General features: G+C 45.5%; 1 protein-coding gene across 4 annotated transcripts in view; it reads left to right on the top strand.

Moving 5' to 3' along the window:
- LOC140740020 (E3 SUMO-protein ligase PIAS4-like) overlaps positions 1–18,475 on the top strand; it is a 129,944-nt gene that overhangs the window by 88,992 nt on the left and 22,477 nt on the right. For all 4 annotated transcript variants that reach the window (XR_012101779.1, XR_012101780.1, XR_012101781.1 and 1 more), the window contains exon 6: positions 2,333–2,423. Coding sequence is in view for 1 of the 4 variants with exons in the window: in XM_073068807.1 (XP_072924908.1) it covers positions 2,333–2,423 (91 nt within the window). In the remaining 3 variants the exon portion in view is untranslated. The remainder of the gene's footprint in view (positions 1–2,332; positions 2,424–18,475) is intronic.

Here is an 18,475-nt window from a genome sequence, read left to right as displayed (position 1 = left end):
ACAACATGAGCAATACACCAATCCTCCGGCACCATCCCCGTTTCTAATGACATTTGAAATATTTCTGTCAGAGCCCCTGCTATTTCTACACTAACTTCCCTCAAGGATCCAGGGAATATCCTGTCAGGACCTGGAGATTTATCCACTTTTATATTCCTTAAAAGCGCCAGTACTTCCTCCTCTTTAATCATCATAGTTCCATAACTTCCCTACTTGTTTCCCTTACCTTACACAATTCAATATCCTTCTCCTTAGTGAATACCGAAACTGTTCAAAATCTCCCCCATCTCTTTTGGCTCCACACATAGCTGTCCACTCTGATTCTCTAAGGGACCAATTTTTTTGCTATTAATATAACTGTAGAAACCCTTCGGATTTATTTTCACCTCATCTTCTTTTAGCTTTTCTAATTTCTTTCTTAAGATTCTTTTTACATTCTTTATATTCCTCGAGCACCTCATTTACTCCATGCTGCCTATATTTACTGTATATATCTCTCTTTTTCCTAACTAAGTTTCCAATATCCCTTGAAAACCACGGCTCTCTCAAACTTTTAACCTTTCCTTTCAACCTAACAGGAACATAAAGATTCTGTACTCTCAACATTTCACCTTTAAATGACCTCCATTTCTCTATTACATCCCTCCCGTAAAACAAATTGTCCCAATCCACTACTTCTAAATCCTTTTCCATCTCCTCAAAGTTAACCTTTCTCCAATCAAAAATCTCAACCCTGGGTCCAGTCCTATCCTTCTCCATAATTATATTGAAACTAATGGCATTATGATCACTGGACCCAAAGTGCTCCCCAACACATACCTTCGTCACCTGACCTATCTCATTCCCTAACAGGAGATCCAACACTGCCCCTTCTCTAGTTGGTACCTCTATGTATTGCTGCAAAAAACTATCCTGCATACATTTTACAAACTCCAAACCATCCACCCGTTTTACAGTATGGGCTTCCCAGTCTGTGTGTGGAAAATTAAAATCTCCCACAATCACAACCCTGTGCTTAGTACAAATATCTGCTATCTCCTTACAAATTTGCTCCAATTCTCACTTCCCATTAGGTGGTCTATAATACATCCCTATAAGTGTTACTACAGCTTTCCCATTCCTCAATTCCACCCAAATAGCCTCCCTAGACGAGTCCTCAAATCTATCTTGCCAGAGCACTGCTGTAATATTTTCTCTGTGCAATGCAACACCTCCCCCTCTTGTCACTTCGAATCTATCACACCTGAAGCAACGAAATCCAGGAATCACACCCCTCCTTGCAACCATGTTTCACTAATAGCTACAACATCATATTTCCAGGTATCAATCCATGCTCTAAGCTCATCCACCTTTCTTACAATGCTCCTAGCATTAAAATAAATGCATTTAAGAAATTCTCCACTTCTTACTCTCTGTTTATCACTAACGGTGCAAACAACTTTAGAAGTGTGCGCAATTTCTAATGTAGCAAAATTACCTGCTTTAATGGTATAATTTTGTTAATCTAATAAAGGCAATGGACAGCTGAAGTTGTGCTTATGCTATGCAGGACAGCTTTTCAGAATTTTTCTGTGGTCATGACTCCTAATATTTCGGAATTTTGTATCCCAAAAATGAGTTGGAGTCACTAGGTTGTAAATTTCGATTTAAAGTATCGACTCTGCACTGAAGGAGTTGAGACCAGTAATAACTAAGAACAGTCTGTTTATCATATGTGAAGCCAGTGTAAAATTAAATCCTAGTTATTTATTGTAGATGAGAGCTAAGATAACTATTTGAACATGGTGTTTTGTTGAGTATTTCCCCAAATAAGATAGATGAAATAATGATCTGTTTCCACTTTTTTTAAAACAAGCAATTTTTTCATGTTTTCTCACTTTGTAAGTAGATACATGCTGCAATCAGAAATTGAAATTACTACAAAAAGTGGAAAATATTCTGATTTTTCTCAGTAAGCAGTAGTATTGACTTGTCAAGAAAATTTGTTTTCTAATTGCCAAATTACTTTTGACTGTAACATGGAAGACAGCCGATCAGAACTAACATAATTTTAATTCTAGCAATGATAGAACTAATATTGGAACAGCACCTTTTGTTTTCTGACATCAATGCCTAGCCAGCCACATCATTAGTAACCAGCCATCATTGGCACAAAATTAGATTAGCTGAGGAAGTTGGTTGTATTGTTTATGGACAATTGTGTAATGTTCAGTGCTTTTTACAACTATTAAAGAGCATGTATTGTTAATGCTCTTGTAAAAGGCATAACAGTAGAAACACTTGTAATTCTTTTTCTCAGTTAATCCTGAATGTATGTTACTTTATTTTTAAGGATTTGTCATACAGACACTGAATTTATTCAGGAAGACCAGTATCCCCCCTACCTGTCAATAAAAGTAAACTCAAGAGTGTGTCCTTTCACGGTAAGCTTTTGTCATTGACTTGCATGGGAGAAAAGAATATTTCACAACTGGTTGTAAAACTTTGATAAACAAAGTAGTATATTTTATTTTGCATGTCTTTTTACTTTTTAAAAGCAATTGGTAAAAGTAATAGTGTAAAAACAGTTGCTAGTAACAGTGGAATGAAACCTAACCACATTCTGAAATAATCTTTAAATACTTGTAGGTTACGTTGCTATCTTGCATTTACCTTTTTAAGTTCATATTTGATTTATAATGCTCACTGCTCCAACTTTATTTTTTCTCTGCTTTAATTTCTTAGTTAGTAATGAGTGTGAACACCCAACAACAATTTTCAGGCCAGGCAGTTGAATTTTTTTTTACATTCCCAAGATGCAGATGTTGTTAAGAAGGCCAGTACTTAAGCCCATCTTTAATAGACCTTGGAAACAGTAGAGGTGTACTATCTTTAAGAACTGCAACCTTTGTGGTGAAAGTACTCTCAAAATGTTGTTAAACTTTCTAGAATTTTGAACCTCTAAGGATAAAGAAATGGAAATTGTATTTCTAAATCGGAATAGTATGAGGCAATGAGGAGAAGTTGCTAAAAGTGATATTCTTCACATGTCTTTCTGTGCAGTGGAGGTTGTCCACTTGGAAAATGCTGTGTAACATCTTTGCCAGGCTGATGTAAGGCATTTTCCAGATGGTATGCACTACAGCTACGGTGCTCTGGTGGTCAGTTAAGATACTCTGACTTGGATACTCTGAGCTTTGTTAAAGTGAGTGAAAAATACTCCCAAGTTCCTGACATGGTTTGTGAAACATCTTTGAGAAGTTGGGAGACAAGTTATTAATGATTGGATGACTTATGCTAATAGTTACAGTTTATGTGGCTGATTCTATAAAGTTTCTGATTACGTTATTCACTTCACTGTCAGAATGTTGACTGTTGGACACATTATTAAATGTCATAGAGGAGTCATGGCCTAGTACTCATAATGTGAATTGTACTTTGCTTTTATCAGCCCATACCTGTTGTTCAAGTCTTGCTGCATGCTGGACTATCTGAGTAGTTGTAAAAAGCACTGAACATTACACAATTGTCCATAAACAATACAACCAACTTCCTCAGCTAATCTAATTTTGTGCTAATGATGGCTGGTTACTAATGATGTGGCTGGCTAGGCATTGATGCCATGAAACCAAGTTGATTACCTTTTAACAGTTGTGAACATTTTGTTGTGCTTGTTCTGACCAACAACCACAAATGATCATTATGGTTGAGCTAGAGGCATCTTGTTAAGGAGATCTATATCATAGATATGAACATGCTTGAAATTGATGGCTTTATTGAGTGACATTTCACTAATTGGAAAGGGCTTTGAAAACTTCTAATATGGCACTTTTTCATTGAATTTCTAGAAAGATGTTCCTATAATTTTGGATTTGTAATTTTAAAATTTTGCTGTAAAGGATCTGTAATTTTTATGTCAGCAGCAAAGATAATGGATTTACTTGTCCCCAGTGAGAAGCAGAGAGTCAGTCGCTGAGCTATTGTGCTATTGTGCTATTCATCAATCTCATAGGCATTCCTAAATAATGATACAGATATTTCCTACATTTGGCTGGATTTTGACAATTAAATGTTTCTTGTTAAGTTCCAAGTGAGATTGTTTTTGATTTTTAAACTAACAATAGAGTACATGATAACATTGAAGGCACATAAGTAATGCTTTTTGCCCTATTCTGTCAGAATGAATAGGAAATGGTTTGACAAGGAACATTGGAGTTGACCAATGATTTTATTTTATCAGTGTACATTCTTATGTTTTGTGTGTGGACTTATCCTGATATTTTAAAAACAATTCCTCTGGGTTTTTATCCATTGTAAAAAAAGAATCCACTGAAACAACATGGTAAATCACAGCTCCCTTTTAAGGCTAATTGAGATGAAAGATTATGTTTCTGCTAAAATGTCAATGGTTCAATGGCTACAAGAGACTTTTGGATAGTTACATGGAGCTTAGAAAAATAGAGTACTATGGGTAACCCTAGTAATTTCTAAGGTAGGGACATGTTCAGCACAACTTTGTGTGCCGAAGGGCCTGTATTATGCTGTAGGCTTTCTATGTTTCTACATTCTGAAATACTTTTTCTTCATAAATATCCACAAAAACAGAGGCGTGCCCCAAAGAATGAATGACAGTTAAATGTTCGAACCCCAAAGCCCCCCCCCACGCATAAGCAGTAGCAAAGCAACGACCCCCCCCCCCACCAGCAAAAAAGCATTGGCACCTCCCATCGAGCACTCAGCCATGCAGCAAAGTATCAATAAAGACACAGACTTGCAGTACCCCAAAGAGTACTCGTTCACCAGTAATTCAACATACCACAGGCTCTTTCTTTCCCTAATAAGGGAAGAGTTGTCCCTGTTTCACAGTGAGAGGGGAGGCATAACAAAACAATTCACTGATTTATGATGTTAAAAGTCTGTTGCGTTGCTTTTTCCAAACACTGTGCCCAGAGAACTCAGGTTTCTTGGCACATAACCAGCAGCCAACTTGCTGCTAACGATCTTCCGTCTCCCACGATGTATCAGGCGGCAGCACCGGCCTTGCATCCACCCGTATCCAGAGCCACAAAAATCCGGCACCCTGAAGGCGCACTGGTCTTCCAGGCCGTATTGAAATGCGGCTGGTCGCAAGGCCCCGAGAGCGGGTCCCATTTCCGCAAAGAACTGATGACAGCATGTAACGCCAGGTCACGGTCTTCAAAAGAGCCTTGAAAGGGGGAAAAGATTTTGAAGATATAGATAGAGCTGTTTCTAAGATGCAAGCAAAGGAGCTGCTGTTAGGCACCATTGTCTTTCTAAACTCCGTCTCCTGTCCTGTTTAAGGAAGGCTCTGAGAAAAAGCCAGGAAATTATTGGCTGGTGAGCCTGACATCAGTAGTGGAGAAAATATCAGAAGGCACTCTAAGGGACCAGATGTATAAGACTGATCAATGATAGTCAACATAGCTTGTGCATGGTAGGTCGTGTCTAACCAATCTTAGAGTTTTTCAAGGAAGTTAGCAGAAAAGTTGATGAATGCAGTGCAGTGGATGTTGTTTACACAGGCTTTAGAAAGGCCTTTGACCCGGTCCCACATTGGACGTCGGTCAGGAAGGTTTAGTCACTTGGCATTCACAATGAGGTAGTAAATTGAATTAGACTTTGGCTTTGCAGAAAAAGCCAGAGAGTAGTTGTAGGTGGCTGGCTCTCTGTCTGTCTGGAGACCTGTAACTAATGGAGTTAACCAAGTATCTGTTCTTTTGTGGTGGGAGGAGAAAAAGCTATAATTATAGGAAATATGGGTTAGGAGGCAAAGACTTCACTGACTCTTGGCTACTGTTGCTTAAATTTTATAATTGACAACAGAATTGAACTTACTGGGTTTGCATATAAGTAGTTGGTGTCAATAAAACATAGAACAGTACAGTATAGAAACAGGCCATTCAGCCCACAATATTGTGCTGAACCAGCTAAAAAGCAAATCAAAAACACCCAAACACTAATCCCTCCTACCTGCACATTGTCCATATGTCATCTTCCTTACATCCATATGACTATTCAAACATCTCTTAAAAGCCTGTAATGTATTTTCTTCTACCACCATAATTGGCAGCACATTCCAGGCATCCACGACTCTTGCTCCTTACATCCCCTTTGTACCTAACTCCTCTCGCATTCAACACATGTCCTCTGGTATTAGACGTTTCAACCCTGAGAAACAGATATTCCCTCTCTACGCTGTCTGTGCCTCTCTTGTAAACCCCTATCTGATCTGCCCTCAGCCTCTGTCACTCCAGAGAAAACAACCCAAGTTTATCCAGCCTCTCACGATAGTACATGCCACCTAAACCAGGCAGCATCCTGGTAAGCCTCTACTGCACCCTCTACAAAACATCAATATCCTTTCTATAGTGGGGCGACCAAAACTGTATGCAATATTCCAGATGTGGCCCAACCAGAGTTTAAAAAGTTGCAACATAACTGCTTGACTTCCGAACTCAATCCCTTGACTGATAAAAGCAAGCATTCCGTAAGCATCCTTAACAACCTTATCAACCTGTGTAGCCACTTTCAATGAGCTATGAACTTGGATCCGGAGATCTCTGCTCAGTAACACTGTTAAGGGTCTTGTCCTTAACAGTGTACTGTCTGCTTGCATTTACCCTACAAAGGTGCAACACCTCACATTTATCAGGGTCAAATTTCATCTGTCATTTCTCTGCCCATATCTACAACTGATCTACATAGCACTGTATTCTTTGCCAGTCTTCAACACTATCCACAACTCCACTAATCTTGGTATTATCCACAAACTGAACAACCCATCCATCTACATTTTCATCCAGGTCATTTATATACATCTCAAATAGCAGAGCTCCTGGGACAGATCCCTGTGTAGCTCCACTAATTACAGACCTCCAGCTCAAATAAGTCCCTTCAACCATTACCCTCTGTCTTCTACGTGCAAGCCATTTCTGAATCCAAACAATTCACTATGGACCCCATGCATCTTAACCTCTGGATTAGCTTCTCATGACAACTTTGTCAAAAGCCTTACTAAAATCCACATAAATAACATCCACTGCCCTACCCTCATCAAATCTCTCGTCACCTTGTCAAAAAACTCAATCAAGTTGGTAAGACACAACCTGCCCCGCACAAAGCCATGCTGGCTTTCTTTAATTAGGCCATGGGTTTCCAAGAGCTAATATATCCCCTCCCTATGAATTTTCTTCAGCAATTTCCTTGCAACTAATGTGAGACTCACTGGTTTATAGTTCCCAGAATTTTCCCTTGTTTCCTTAGAGGTACATTAGCCACTTGCCAGTCCTCCAGGACCTCGCCTGTGGCTAGAGAGTACATGAAGATACTGTCAAGGCCGCAGCAATTTTGAATGTTGCCTCCTTCAATAACCTGGGATAAATCCCATCAGGCCCCGGGGCTTATCTGCCTTAATACTCATTAGGAAGCCCAATATTTCCTCCTCCTCAACATCTAAATGCCCTAACATATTTATACACTCAGCACTGATCTTCTGGTTCTCCATATTCTTTTCCTTGATAAATACTGAAGCAAGGTACTTATTAAGTACCTCACTCACATTCTTTGCATCCAAGTGTAACGGGGGTTTTTTCTTTTTCTTTGTTACTGTGTATGTAATCAAAATGGCTTCTTTGTTTTGTTAAAAGTAGGAATGCTGGTGCCTGTGTTAATAGTAGGAATGCTAGCGTCTTTGTTATGATAAGTGCTGGAAGCTTGTTTGGGACTGTAAACTGATTGTTGGCGGGATTTTGGGGAGTCGGGGCGATGGAGTGAGAGAGAGAGGACGGGATGCTGGAAGCTGGGCGACGATCCCCGGCCCAAGGTTTCGGTGATGAGAGGAGACGGAGACAGAGGAGTGTGGAGCGTCTGGTTGACCACCGTGGGGGTCCCAGGAAGCGGGTTGAGGAGTCGAGGGGATCGAATGCCAAAATACTTCAGTAATTGAGCTCCAACGATTGTGCACGAAGTGGTTTGGACTTTGATAAGTTTGGCGCCTTTTCTTTTTTTTCTCTTATTCATATATACTGTATCGTTAGTAATCGCTTAGTTATAATAATCTTTATAAATTGTACTCATTTAATCGCATAAGGTGTACTGTCTGTTTTTTGGGCGAGGCGGGGACATCACACAGCATCCACACCAGCTGATTACCCAGTTTGGCGGGGCCGAAGGCTGCTCCCCCTAGACTAGAACGAGTTTGAGCGATGCCTGAGGCGACCCAGGGGTTACATTGTGGGGGTGTTCGTCCGAGATTGATTTCTGTGGAAGCTGTGTGATCGCCCTCTTTGAATTGTATCTGCGGCGAAGAGCTGGTGTGCCTTTGTGGGTGTGCGATTGCCGGTTGTCTCTGCATGTGTGTTGGGTAGGGTGGCTGCTGTTGGTGGCCCGGAGGTCGTTGTTCGAGTTCCGACTAGCGCTGACGAAATGGTGATGGTACCATGGGTTGTCCGTACTGTTTGGAGAGTGAGGAGTGACAGGTTGGGATGTTTCAGCTATGCTGGGCTCCGCCCAGTTGTTGGAATAATGTCCAGCCCTAAAGGGGCGGAGACGTGGGCGGAGCAGACCTCTCAGTTGTTGGGTGAGTGGCAGTGCTTGGCTGAGGGAAAGTGACAGGGATTGGTTGAAAGTTTGAGTAGGCGGGCTGGTAGCGTTGTTAGAACTGTCGGGCGCAGTTATCTCGAAGTGACAACTGCCAGTTCTGGGAAAGTGTGGGAAAATGCGTGTGGTTCGACTGGAAGTCAAATGCTGCAGCTGGGGGGCTTATCATATCCGTGGCCAGAGATTGGTGGGAAGTTTTTAGGGTATCCCTTTTGGTTAGGAGGGCAGATAAATTGCTTGCGGAGACGGGGATTTGTCAAGGGGATCAGTTGTTCCGTTGATCCGAGAGGTGTCGGGAAACTTAGAGGAGGCCCAGTGGGAGAACGGCTTGGGGTCTCTGGGGGAGCACGTTCCCAGCAATGTACCAAGGAACTCCCGCAAGGAACAGACCCTATTCTTGAAGGCTTAGAGGGACCACGCACTCAGGTGTTGTTACGGATGGATAGAGGTCAAGTTCAAGCCATCCTCGGCACCGGGGCACCGGTTAAGTTGCTGTTCAGTTTGTTTTATAACCGTTTTTGGAAGCCTTTACCCTTGATGACATTGACGGCACTGGAGATTTGGGGTACCAGTGCCGGTGATTATAAAGACGACGGTTGTTGGTCAGTGAAAATGGAGTTCTTAGAGGCAAATGTGGAGGTGACTGAGGTTCGTGAATCGTTGATGCTGATGTGTCCGGAAACTGTTGAGACGGGCAGCGTTTCGGTTATGGAGAGAACCAATATCCTGTTGGTGCGCTTGGGGGCCTGCCCGGAGGAGGCGGGTGAGAGCTGTTTGGAGGCATTATCGATGCACCCAGAGTTTCGAGCTGCTTGTGCGGACGTGTGTAGCAGCATTGGGCCGATACCGAATTCAAACAAGAGCCGGTGGTGGTATGGCCTGGAGGAGTATCTGAGGGTGGGACCCTCTTAGTGGACGCTGCGAAATACCACCAGGGAGGGGAATTGACTGCTGAAGACACCTTGGTGAGGCAGAGGTTGCGGCGACTGGCCCCTACAGCGTGGCAGACGTAGGCAGCATGTGTGTGGATTATATTGGGCCGTAGAGGCGATGGCCTATCTGAGTGGTGCGAAGAAGTTTAAGGTGCTGGATCTGAGGAGTGGATGTTGCCAGATCCCGATGAGTGAGGCCGACAAGGAGAAAACGGTGGTTATAAGTTCCCTAGGAGTCTTCCGGTCCGAAAAGATACCACAGGATATCTCCGGAGCCCTTGCAACCTTCCTGCAGGGCATGTGGAAGACCATGGGGGTGTGGAGGTGTTTGGAATTTTGACGTATGTGGATGATCTCCTGGTATTTGGATTTGCCTCAGGAGAATATGAAGTGAGGTCGTTGCAGGAGCGGCTGAGAACTACAGAGTTAAAGTGTTTTCTGGACACGTGCCAGGGCTGGCGAAGGTCGCAGCTCGTGAGTGACTGTCTCTACGGAATCAAGTTTGAAATGAAGACTGAGAGACCAGAGAGAGTGATCTGGAACCATTTGAAAGACGTACAAATTGGATAGAACGAAGAAAGTTGTTTGACTGAGGGCCACAGCAAACTGAGAGCCTGGAGAAGGGAGTTTGCGGAGGTGAAGAAATTGCGGACAAATCTTGGAAGGGGGAAGCGGTAGCTTGAAGGGAACCTGAAGATGACCATCGACAGTTCAAATGAAGTGCAACACCAAATGAAGTTGATTTGGAAGAAGTCATGAGGAGAAAAAAAGAAGCTGGAGAGAAGTGCAGTGAATACTGAACTGGAGGGTGACCAATCGTTTAACTGCTGCTTTTCAGGTCGGAGTGGAAGAAGCTGTTGGAGTAACTGCATTCCAGATTGAGATGGCCGGGATGCAGGAGTCAGAACTGCTGAGCCAGGGGCCAGAGAAGATGATAATCTCAATTGCAGGAGGCTGAAGAGACTGCAGGAGCAGTGCAGGTCACGTGTTTCCGTTTGGAGAAGATCAAACAGCAGCTACCGATCAAAGAAATGAGGAAGAATACGGATTCAAAGGCTGATGTGCTGGGTGTGTGGTACATGCTGCCTTTTGCTGACTTTCCCTCGATTGAGGAAGAGATCTTTGGCCCTTCTTCCACTGAGTCAGCTGTAGTGGGGAGGGTTAGCTGTGTGCAGTGTGGGGCATGAGTGAGAGGTTGAAAGAGGAGTTGGTAGTGGACCCAAGGTATCCCCAGCTGTGTCCTAGCCTAAGGGTTTAGGTGAGGGGGGTACGGAGGTCTCAGAAGGGTTAGGGAACGCCCAGATAGTTGGCCTATATAGCGCCTAAGGAACAGGGCGTGAGGTTTACTGTGTGGGGAGGAGATGTCACTGCTTGTGCTTGGGTTACGGTGTGTTGGCAGGAAAGGTGACGAGTTATCTAATAGTCATGAGGACATGACTTTTATTTGGTGGGGGGAGAGTGTAACGGGGGTTTTTTCTTTTTCTTTGTTACTGTGTATGTAATCAAAATGGCGTCTTTGTTTTGTTAAAAGTAGGAATGCTGGCGCCTGTGTTAATAGTAGGAATGCTAGCGTCTTTGTTATGATAAGTGCTGGAAGCTTGTTTGGGACTGTAAACTGATTGTTGGCGGGATTTTGGGGAGTCAGGGCGATGGAGTGAGAGAGAGAGGACGGGATGCTGGAAGCTGGGCGACGGTCCCCGGCCCAAGGTTTCGGTGATGAGAGGAGACGGAGACAGAGGAGTGTGGAGCGTCTGGTCGACCACCGTGGGGGTCCCAGGAGGCGGGTCGAGGAGTCGAGGGGATCGAATGCCAAAATACTTCAGTAATTGAGCTCCAACGATTGTGCACGAAGTGGTTTGGACTTTGATAAGTTTGGCGCCTTTTCTTTTTTTCCCTCTTATTCATATATACTGTATCGTTAGTAATCGCTTAGTTATAGTAATCTTTATAAATTGTACTCATTTAATCGCATAAGGTGTACTGTCTGGTTTTTGGGCGAGGCGGGGACATCACACAGCATCCACACCAGCTGATTACCCAGTTTGGCGGGGCCGAAGGCTGCTCCCCCTAGACTAGAATGAGTTTGAGTGATGCCTGAGGCGACCCAGGGGTTACACAAGCAAATGTTTCCTCCCCCCATCCCTATATTCTCATGATCCTGCCCTCTCCCCAGTTATCCTCTTGCTCTTGATGTACAGTGGCATGCAAAAGTTTGGGCACCCCGGTCAAAATTTCTGTTACTGTGAATAGTTAAGTGAGTAGAAGATGAACTGATCTCCAAAAGTCATAAAGTTAAAGATAAAACATTCTATTCAACATTAGTGTATTATTTTTGTTTTGTACAATTTTAGAGTGAAAAAAAGGAAAGGAGCGGCATGCAGAAGTCTGGGCATCCCAAGAGATTTGAGCTCTCAGATAACTTTTACCAAGGTCTCAGATCTTAATAGCTTGTCAGCACTATGGCTTGTTCACAGTCATTGTTAGGAAAGGCCAGGTGATGCAAATTTCAAACCTTAATAAATACCCTGCCTCCTCAAACTTTGTCCCAACAGCCAGCGGCCATGGGCTCCTCTAAGCAGCTGCCTAGCACTTTGAAAATTAAAATAAATGATGCCCACAAAACAGGAGAAGGTTATAAGATAGCAAAGCGTTTTCAGGTAGTCATTTCCTCAGTTTGTAATGTACCGTAGATTCCAGATTTTAAGCCGCTACTTTTTTCCCACATTTTGAACAGCTTTGAACTTTGCGGCCTTTAAAACGGAGCAGCTAATACATGATTTTTTTTCATGCCGCCTCGTAAACATTTTGCCTCATAACAGTAGACCAATAAAATTGATGAGTTGTTCACAGAGGTCCAATGAAATTGTACGATAAATCAAGCGCACTTTCACAATTAAATTATTGTAAATCAGTCATTTGTACTCACCCTCATCAACATGGAAAACACTCGAAGAAAAGCATTGTGCTGCCTTTATGGCAGTTATTTAGTTTATAATATTTTCGCTTAGTAATTCATTTTCTAGTTAAAGTTAGAAGAGTTTTAACTATATTTGTTTTCTGTACTACATTGCGGGATGCTATGACGTCACACCCGGTTTCGCCGCGTCTTGTGGGAAAAATGCCAGTTTGCGATAAAACGGGACGGAGGGAGGGAGCGCATTACGCGAGCGGCTTTGGATCTGAGCGAACGCTGCTTTTAAGTTAAAGGCGATCAATAACTTTTCCTGGTAGGCTGCAGTATATATATTTTTTACCAGTCGTTAGGAGATATTGGAATGTTGTTCAGTAAAGCAGTATACGCAACGTATATTTAAAAGTAGCCGCGTTACGGGCACGGTTCGAAAAAAAGCATTTGCAATATGTATTTGTTTTTGTTACCATATGGATTTAATTAAAAGTTAAAAAATCCTCACGTGTAATATCTTTCTGTGTAAATATCTCATATTACAACGTGGGACACCTGCGGCCGAAAATCCGGTGCGGCCTGTACAATTAAAAAATTGATTTTATTTCTAAAATTAGAGCCAGCGGCTTTTAATCAGGTGCGCTCTGTAGTCCGGAATCTACGGTAATTAAGAAATGGTAGTTAACAGGAACGGTGGAGGTCAAGTTGAAGTCTTCCAAGAAACTTTCCAAGAGAACTGCTCATAGGATTGCTAGAAAGGCAAATCAGAACCCCTGTTTGACTGCAAAAGACCTTCAGGAAGTTTTAGCAGACTCTGGAGTGGAGGTGCATTGTTCTATTGTGCAGCGACACCTGCACAAATACGACCTTCATTGGAAGAGTCATCAGGAGAAAACCTTTCCTGCATCCTCACCACAACATTCAGAGTCAGAAGTTTGCAAAGGAACATCTAAATAAGCCTGATGCATTTTGGAAACAAGTCCCGTGGACTGATGAAGTTAAAATAGAACTTTTTGACCACAAGGAGCAAAGGTATGTTTGGAGAAAGAAGGGTGCAGAATTTCATGAAAAGAACACCTCTCCAACTGTTAAGCATGGGGGTGGATCAATCATGCTTTGGGCTTGTGTTGCAGCCAGTGGCACAGGGAACATTTCACTGGTAGAGGGAAAAATTAATTCAATTAAATACCAGCAAATTCTGGAAGCAAACATCACACCGTCTGTAAAATAAAAAGCTGAAGATGAAAAGAGGATGGCTTCTACAAAAGGATAATGGTCCTAAACACACCTCAAAATCCACAATGGGCTACCTCAAGGGGCGCAAGTTGAAGGTTTTGCCATGGCCCTCACAGTCCCCTGACCTAAACATCATCGAAAATCTGTGGATAGACCTCAAAAGAGCAGTGCATGCAAGATGGCCCAAGAATCTCACAGAACTAGAAGCCTTTTGCAAGGAAGTATGGGCGAAAATTCCCCCAAACAAGAATTGAAAGACTTTTAGCTGGCTACAGAAAGCGTTACAAGCTGTGATACTTGCCAAAGGGGGTGTTACTAAGTACTGACCATGCAAGGTGCCCAAACTTTTGCTTCGGGCCCTTTTCCTTTTTTGTTATTTTGAAACTAAAAGATGGAAATTAAAGTAATCTTGCTTAAAATATAAAATAAATTGTGGTGGCCTTCCCACGCGGCAAGTGAACGAGTCCGTAGCCAGCAGCAGCAGCCAAGATGGCTCTGAGTGCAGGGCAGACCTTGGCCTGGAAGCCGGCGTCACTTCTGCCAATGCTGGGAGCAGGCACTTAAGCGCACACTGATTGAAACAGTAAACAGTTCAACCAGACCCTGCTCGATTCAGTGCGTTGCTTTCACTCACTGCGTATCAGCACAACTACATTGGTGACTCCGACGGTCCAACGGCATTTGGACCCAGCATGAACGATTCGGCTCTGCAGAATGCAGTTTCCCTTAAACTGCCAACCTTCTGGACCACTCAGCTCCTGGTCTGGTTCGAGCAAGCAGAGGCCCAGTTCCAGGTCAGTCAAATTGTCTCAGACGCCACCAGGTATTACTATGTGGTGGGCGCCCTCGACCAGGAGACAGCGGGCTGCGATATCAACTTCCTGCATCAGCCCCCGGCAACAGACAGGTACGAGGCACTCAAGGCCCTGTTAATTCGCACATTTGGCCTCTCCTGCCGCGAACGGGCCGCGCAGTTACTGCATACGGACAGCCTGGGTGACCACGCGCCATCAGTCCTGATGAGTAACATGCTAGCACTGGCAGACGGCCATAAGCCTTGCCTCCTTTTTGAACAGATCTTTTTGGAGCAAATGACTGAAGATATCCGCCTCCTGCTAGCAGGTGGAGACTTCAGAGACCTGCGCATGGTGGCTGCCTGCACGGACGTGCTTTGGCGCGTCAAACAAAATGGCGGAACCACCAATCGAAATTAGTGCTGCGCCACGGCCAAAATCCCAGCCCTCTCACACCCTAGCAGCGGACCACGTAACACCCACACCAAGGGGCGGCACCACTTCTGAGTCTTGGTGTTTTCATCATCAAAGGTGGGGTTCCGGGGCCCGCCGCTGCCGACTGCCATGCTCATTCCAGGGAAACACCAGGCCCAGCCATCGCTGATGGCTACAGCAGCTGGTCACCATGATAGCCTCCTCTACGTTTGGGACAAGCACTCTGGGCATAGATTCCTGGTGGACACGGAGGAGGAAATTAGTATCCTACCCCCCTCAAACCACGATACCCGAGCTAGCAGAACAGGACCGGAACTTAAAGGAGCCAACAGCAGCACCATCCGCACCTACGGCACAAGAACCATCCCCTTGCAGTTTGGTTCCAGCCGCTTTATGTGGACATTTACGCTGGACGCAGTATCACAGCCATTGCTGGGTGTGGACTTCCTCCGCGCGCACTGCCTGCTCGTGGATTTGAAGGGACAACAATTGGTCGATGCGAAGACGTTCCAGACTTTCTCCCTCGGTGAGGCCAGGTTACTGGTCCCGCACCTGGACTCTGTCACGTATTCAGACAAGTTCGCCAGTATGTTATCGGAATTCCCATCCATCATCACGCCGCAGTTTTCCTCAACAGACCCCAGCACGGCGTGATGCACCACATCCCCACACAGGGACCTCCCCTCCATGTCCGGGCCTGCAGGCTACTGCCTGACAAGCTCCACCTCGCGAAAGAGGAATTCAAGAAGATGGAGGAGATGGGGATTGTGCGGTGTTCCGACAGCCCGTGGGCCTCCCCACTCCATATGGTGTCCAAATCCGCAAGAGGGTGGAGACCGTGCAGCGACTATAGGAGGCTAAACGACGCCACCACGTCCGATTGCTATCCCAGACCTTACAGCCAACCTGCACGGGGCACGCATCTTTTCCAAGATTGACCTGGTTCAAGGGTATCATCAGATCCCAGTCCAGTTTGACGATGTACCCAAGACGGCCCTCATTACCCCCTTTGGCCTGTTTGAATTCCTCAGGATGCCATTCGGGCTCAAAAACGCGGCGCAGATGTTTCAGCGCCTGATGGACGCAGTAGGGCGAGATCTAGACTTTCTGTTCATCTACCTGGATGACATACTTATCGCCAGCTGCTCCAGCCGGAACGTCTAGCACATCTATGCTTGCTCTGCGGCCGCCTAAGCAACTACAGCCTGGCTATCAACCCCGCCAAGTGCCAGTTCGGCCGAACCACCATCGACTTCTTGGGACACCAGATCGACCGCCATGGAGCTGTGCCCCTGCTGGCAAATGTTGAAGCCATCCACCAATTTGCCAGACCCAGCACTGTTAAAGGCCAGCAGGAATTTGTTGGGATGGTTAACTTTTACCACTGTTTCCTGCCCTCAGTGGCCAGGATCATGCGGCCCCTTTTCGGCTTGATGTCTGACAAGGTCAAAGAGGTCACCTGGACAGAGGAGGCGACGGCGGCTTTCGAACAAGCCAAGAACATGCTAGCAAACGGCACGCTCCTGGTCCACCCCCAGGTCGACGTCTCCACTGCCCTCACTGTGGATGCCTCTGACGCGGCAGTTGGCGGCGAGCTCGAGCAGCTCATCGAAGGCCAGTGGAAGCCGCTCGCTTTTTTCAGCCGGCACCTACGACCCCCAGAACTTAAGTACAGCACTTTCGACAGGGAGCTGCTGGCCCTGTACCTTGCCATCCGGCACTTCAGGTATTTCCTGGAAGGGAGGAAGTTCACGGTCTTCACAGACCACAAGCCCCTCACCTTCGCATTTGCCAAAGTGTCAGACCCGTGTTCAGGCTGCCAGCAACACCACCTGTCATACATCCCGGAGTTTACCACCACGATCGAGCTCATCTCTGGGAAGAGCAACATGGTAGCAGAGCGAAGGGTGCTGAGTAGGCTACGGTCAATTATGGAAAACCCTGAACATCCTCTGCATAGCACCATCCAGAGACAGAGAAGCAGTTTCAGCGACAGGTTGCTATCGATGCAATGCTCCTCAGACAGGATGAAGAGATCAATACTCCCCAATGCCATTCGGCTTTACAATTCAACCGCCAGGAGTAAGATATGTTAAAGTGCCGGGGTTAGGACTCAATGTATTTAAGTAAACTACTTAAGAACTTTTTAAAAGCTATTATTAATGCTTTTTGAGAGGGTGATTTTAGATGCATATCATATTTTTACTGAGTTAAGTATTGTATGTAATTAGTTTTGCTACAATAAGTGTATGGGACATTGGAAAAAATGTTGAATTTCCCCATGGGGATGAATAAAGTATCTATCTATCTGATGCGCTGTCACGCACCTCCATCCAATCAGTGCACTCTCTGTCTCCGGGGGTGGATTATGCGGCGTTAGCTAAGACGCAACAACTGGACAGCGAGATGCCGGTATACCGAACCGCAGTTTCAGGACTCTGCCTCGAAGACATTCCCATTGGGCCCAAAGGTAATGAGCTACTTGTGATGTGTCCACCGGGCAACCTTGGCCCATTGTTCCAACCACTTGGAGGTGCCGCGTTCTCAACACCTTGCACGGTTTAGCCCACCCTTCCATCCGGGCAACCATCCAGCTGATCGCAGACAGGCTTGTGTGACACGACTTACGCAAGCAGGTCAGGCACTGGGCCAGGTCATGCATGCACTGTCAAACCTCCAAAATCCAGAGACACGTGAGGGCCCCACTGCAACCCTTCCTGCTGACACATAGGAGGTTTGAACATGTCCACATGGACATGGTCACGCTGCCAGTTTTGAGAGGAGTGAGATACCTGTTCACCATGGTGGACAGGTTCACAAGGTGGCCAGAAACTGTCCCACTCACTGACACGGCCACGGAGACATGCGCCAGAGCCCTGATTACCACCTAGGTGGCACGGTTCGGACTCCCAGCCCACGTCACTTCAGACAAGGGTGTGCAGTTCACATCGGCTTTGTGGTCCGCACTGCCACAACTCCTCGGAACCCAGCTCCACCGAACGACTGCTTACCACCCACAGTCCAATGGTCTGGTGGAATGTTTCCACGGGCACTTGAAGTCAGCCCTGATGGCACACCTCCGAGGGCCAGACTGGGTTGACGAACTCCCCTGGGTGCTGCTTGGCATCCGCACGGCACCCAAGGAGGACCTGGCCGCATCATCGGCCGAACTTGTTTACGGTGCCCCGCTCACAGTTCCCGGTGAGTTTGTGCCAGCACCCAGTGGCCAGGAGGACACACCTACGGCAGTCCTAACTAAACTACGGGAGCGGCTTGGAACACTTGCCCCAGTCCCGACGTCCTATCACGGAACAGCACCCTCTTTTGTGCCCAAGGACCTACAACAGAGCAAGTGTGTTTTCGTTCGCCAAGGCACACACAGACCACCCCTGCAGGGACCATACGAAGGACCCTACAAGGTGGTGCGCCATAATGGGATGACCTGCGTTCTCAACATCAGTGGTCATGAAGAGACTTTTACCATTGACTGTCTCAAACCGGCGCATCTAGACCTTGAACGCCCGGTTGCAATGCCACCCCCACAACGACGAGGCCGGCCACCTAAAAGAATTGAC

The sequence above is a fragment of the Hemitrygon akajei genome, chromosome 16 (genome assembly GCF_048418815.1).
Source record: "Hemitrygon akajei chromosome 16, sHemAka1.3, whole genome shotgun sequence".
NCBI lineage: Eukaryota > Metazoa > Chordata > Chondrichthyes > Myliobatiformes > Dasyatidae > Hemitrygon > Hemitrygon akajei.
Note: the sequence above shows the minus strand (reverse complement) of the source record. Positions and strands in the feature narration are given on the sequence as shown.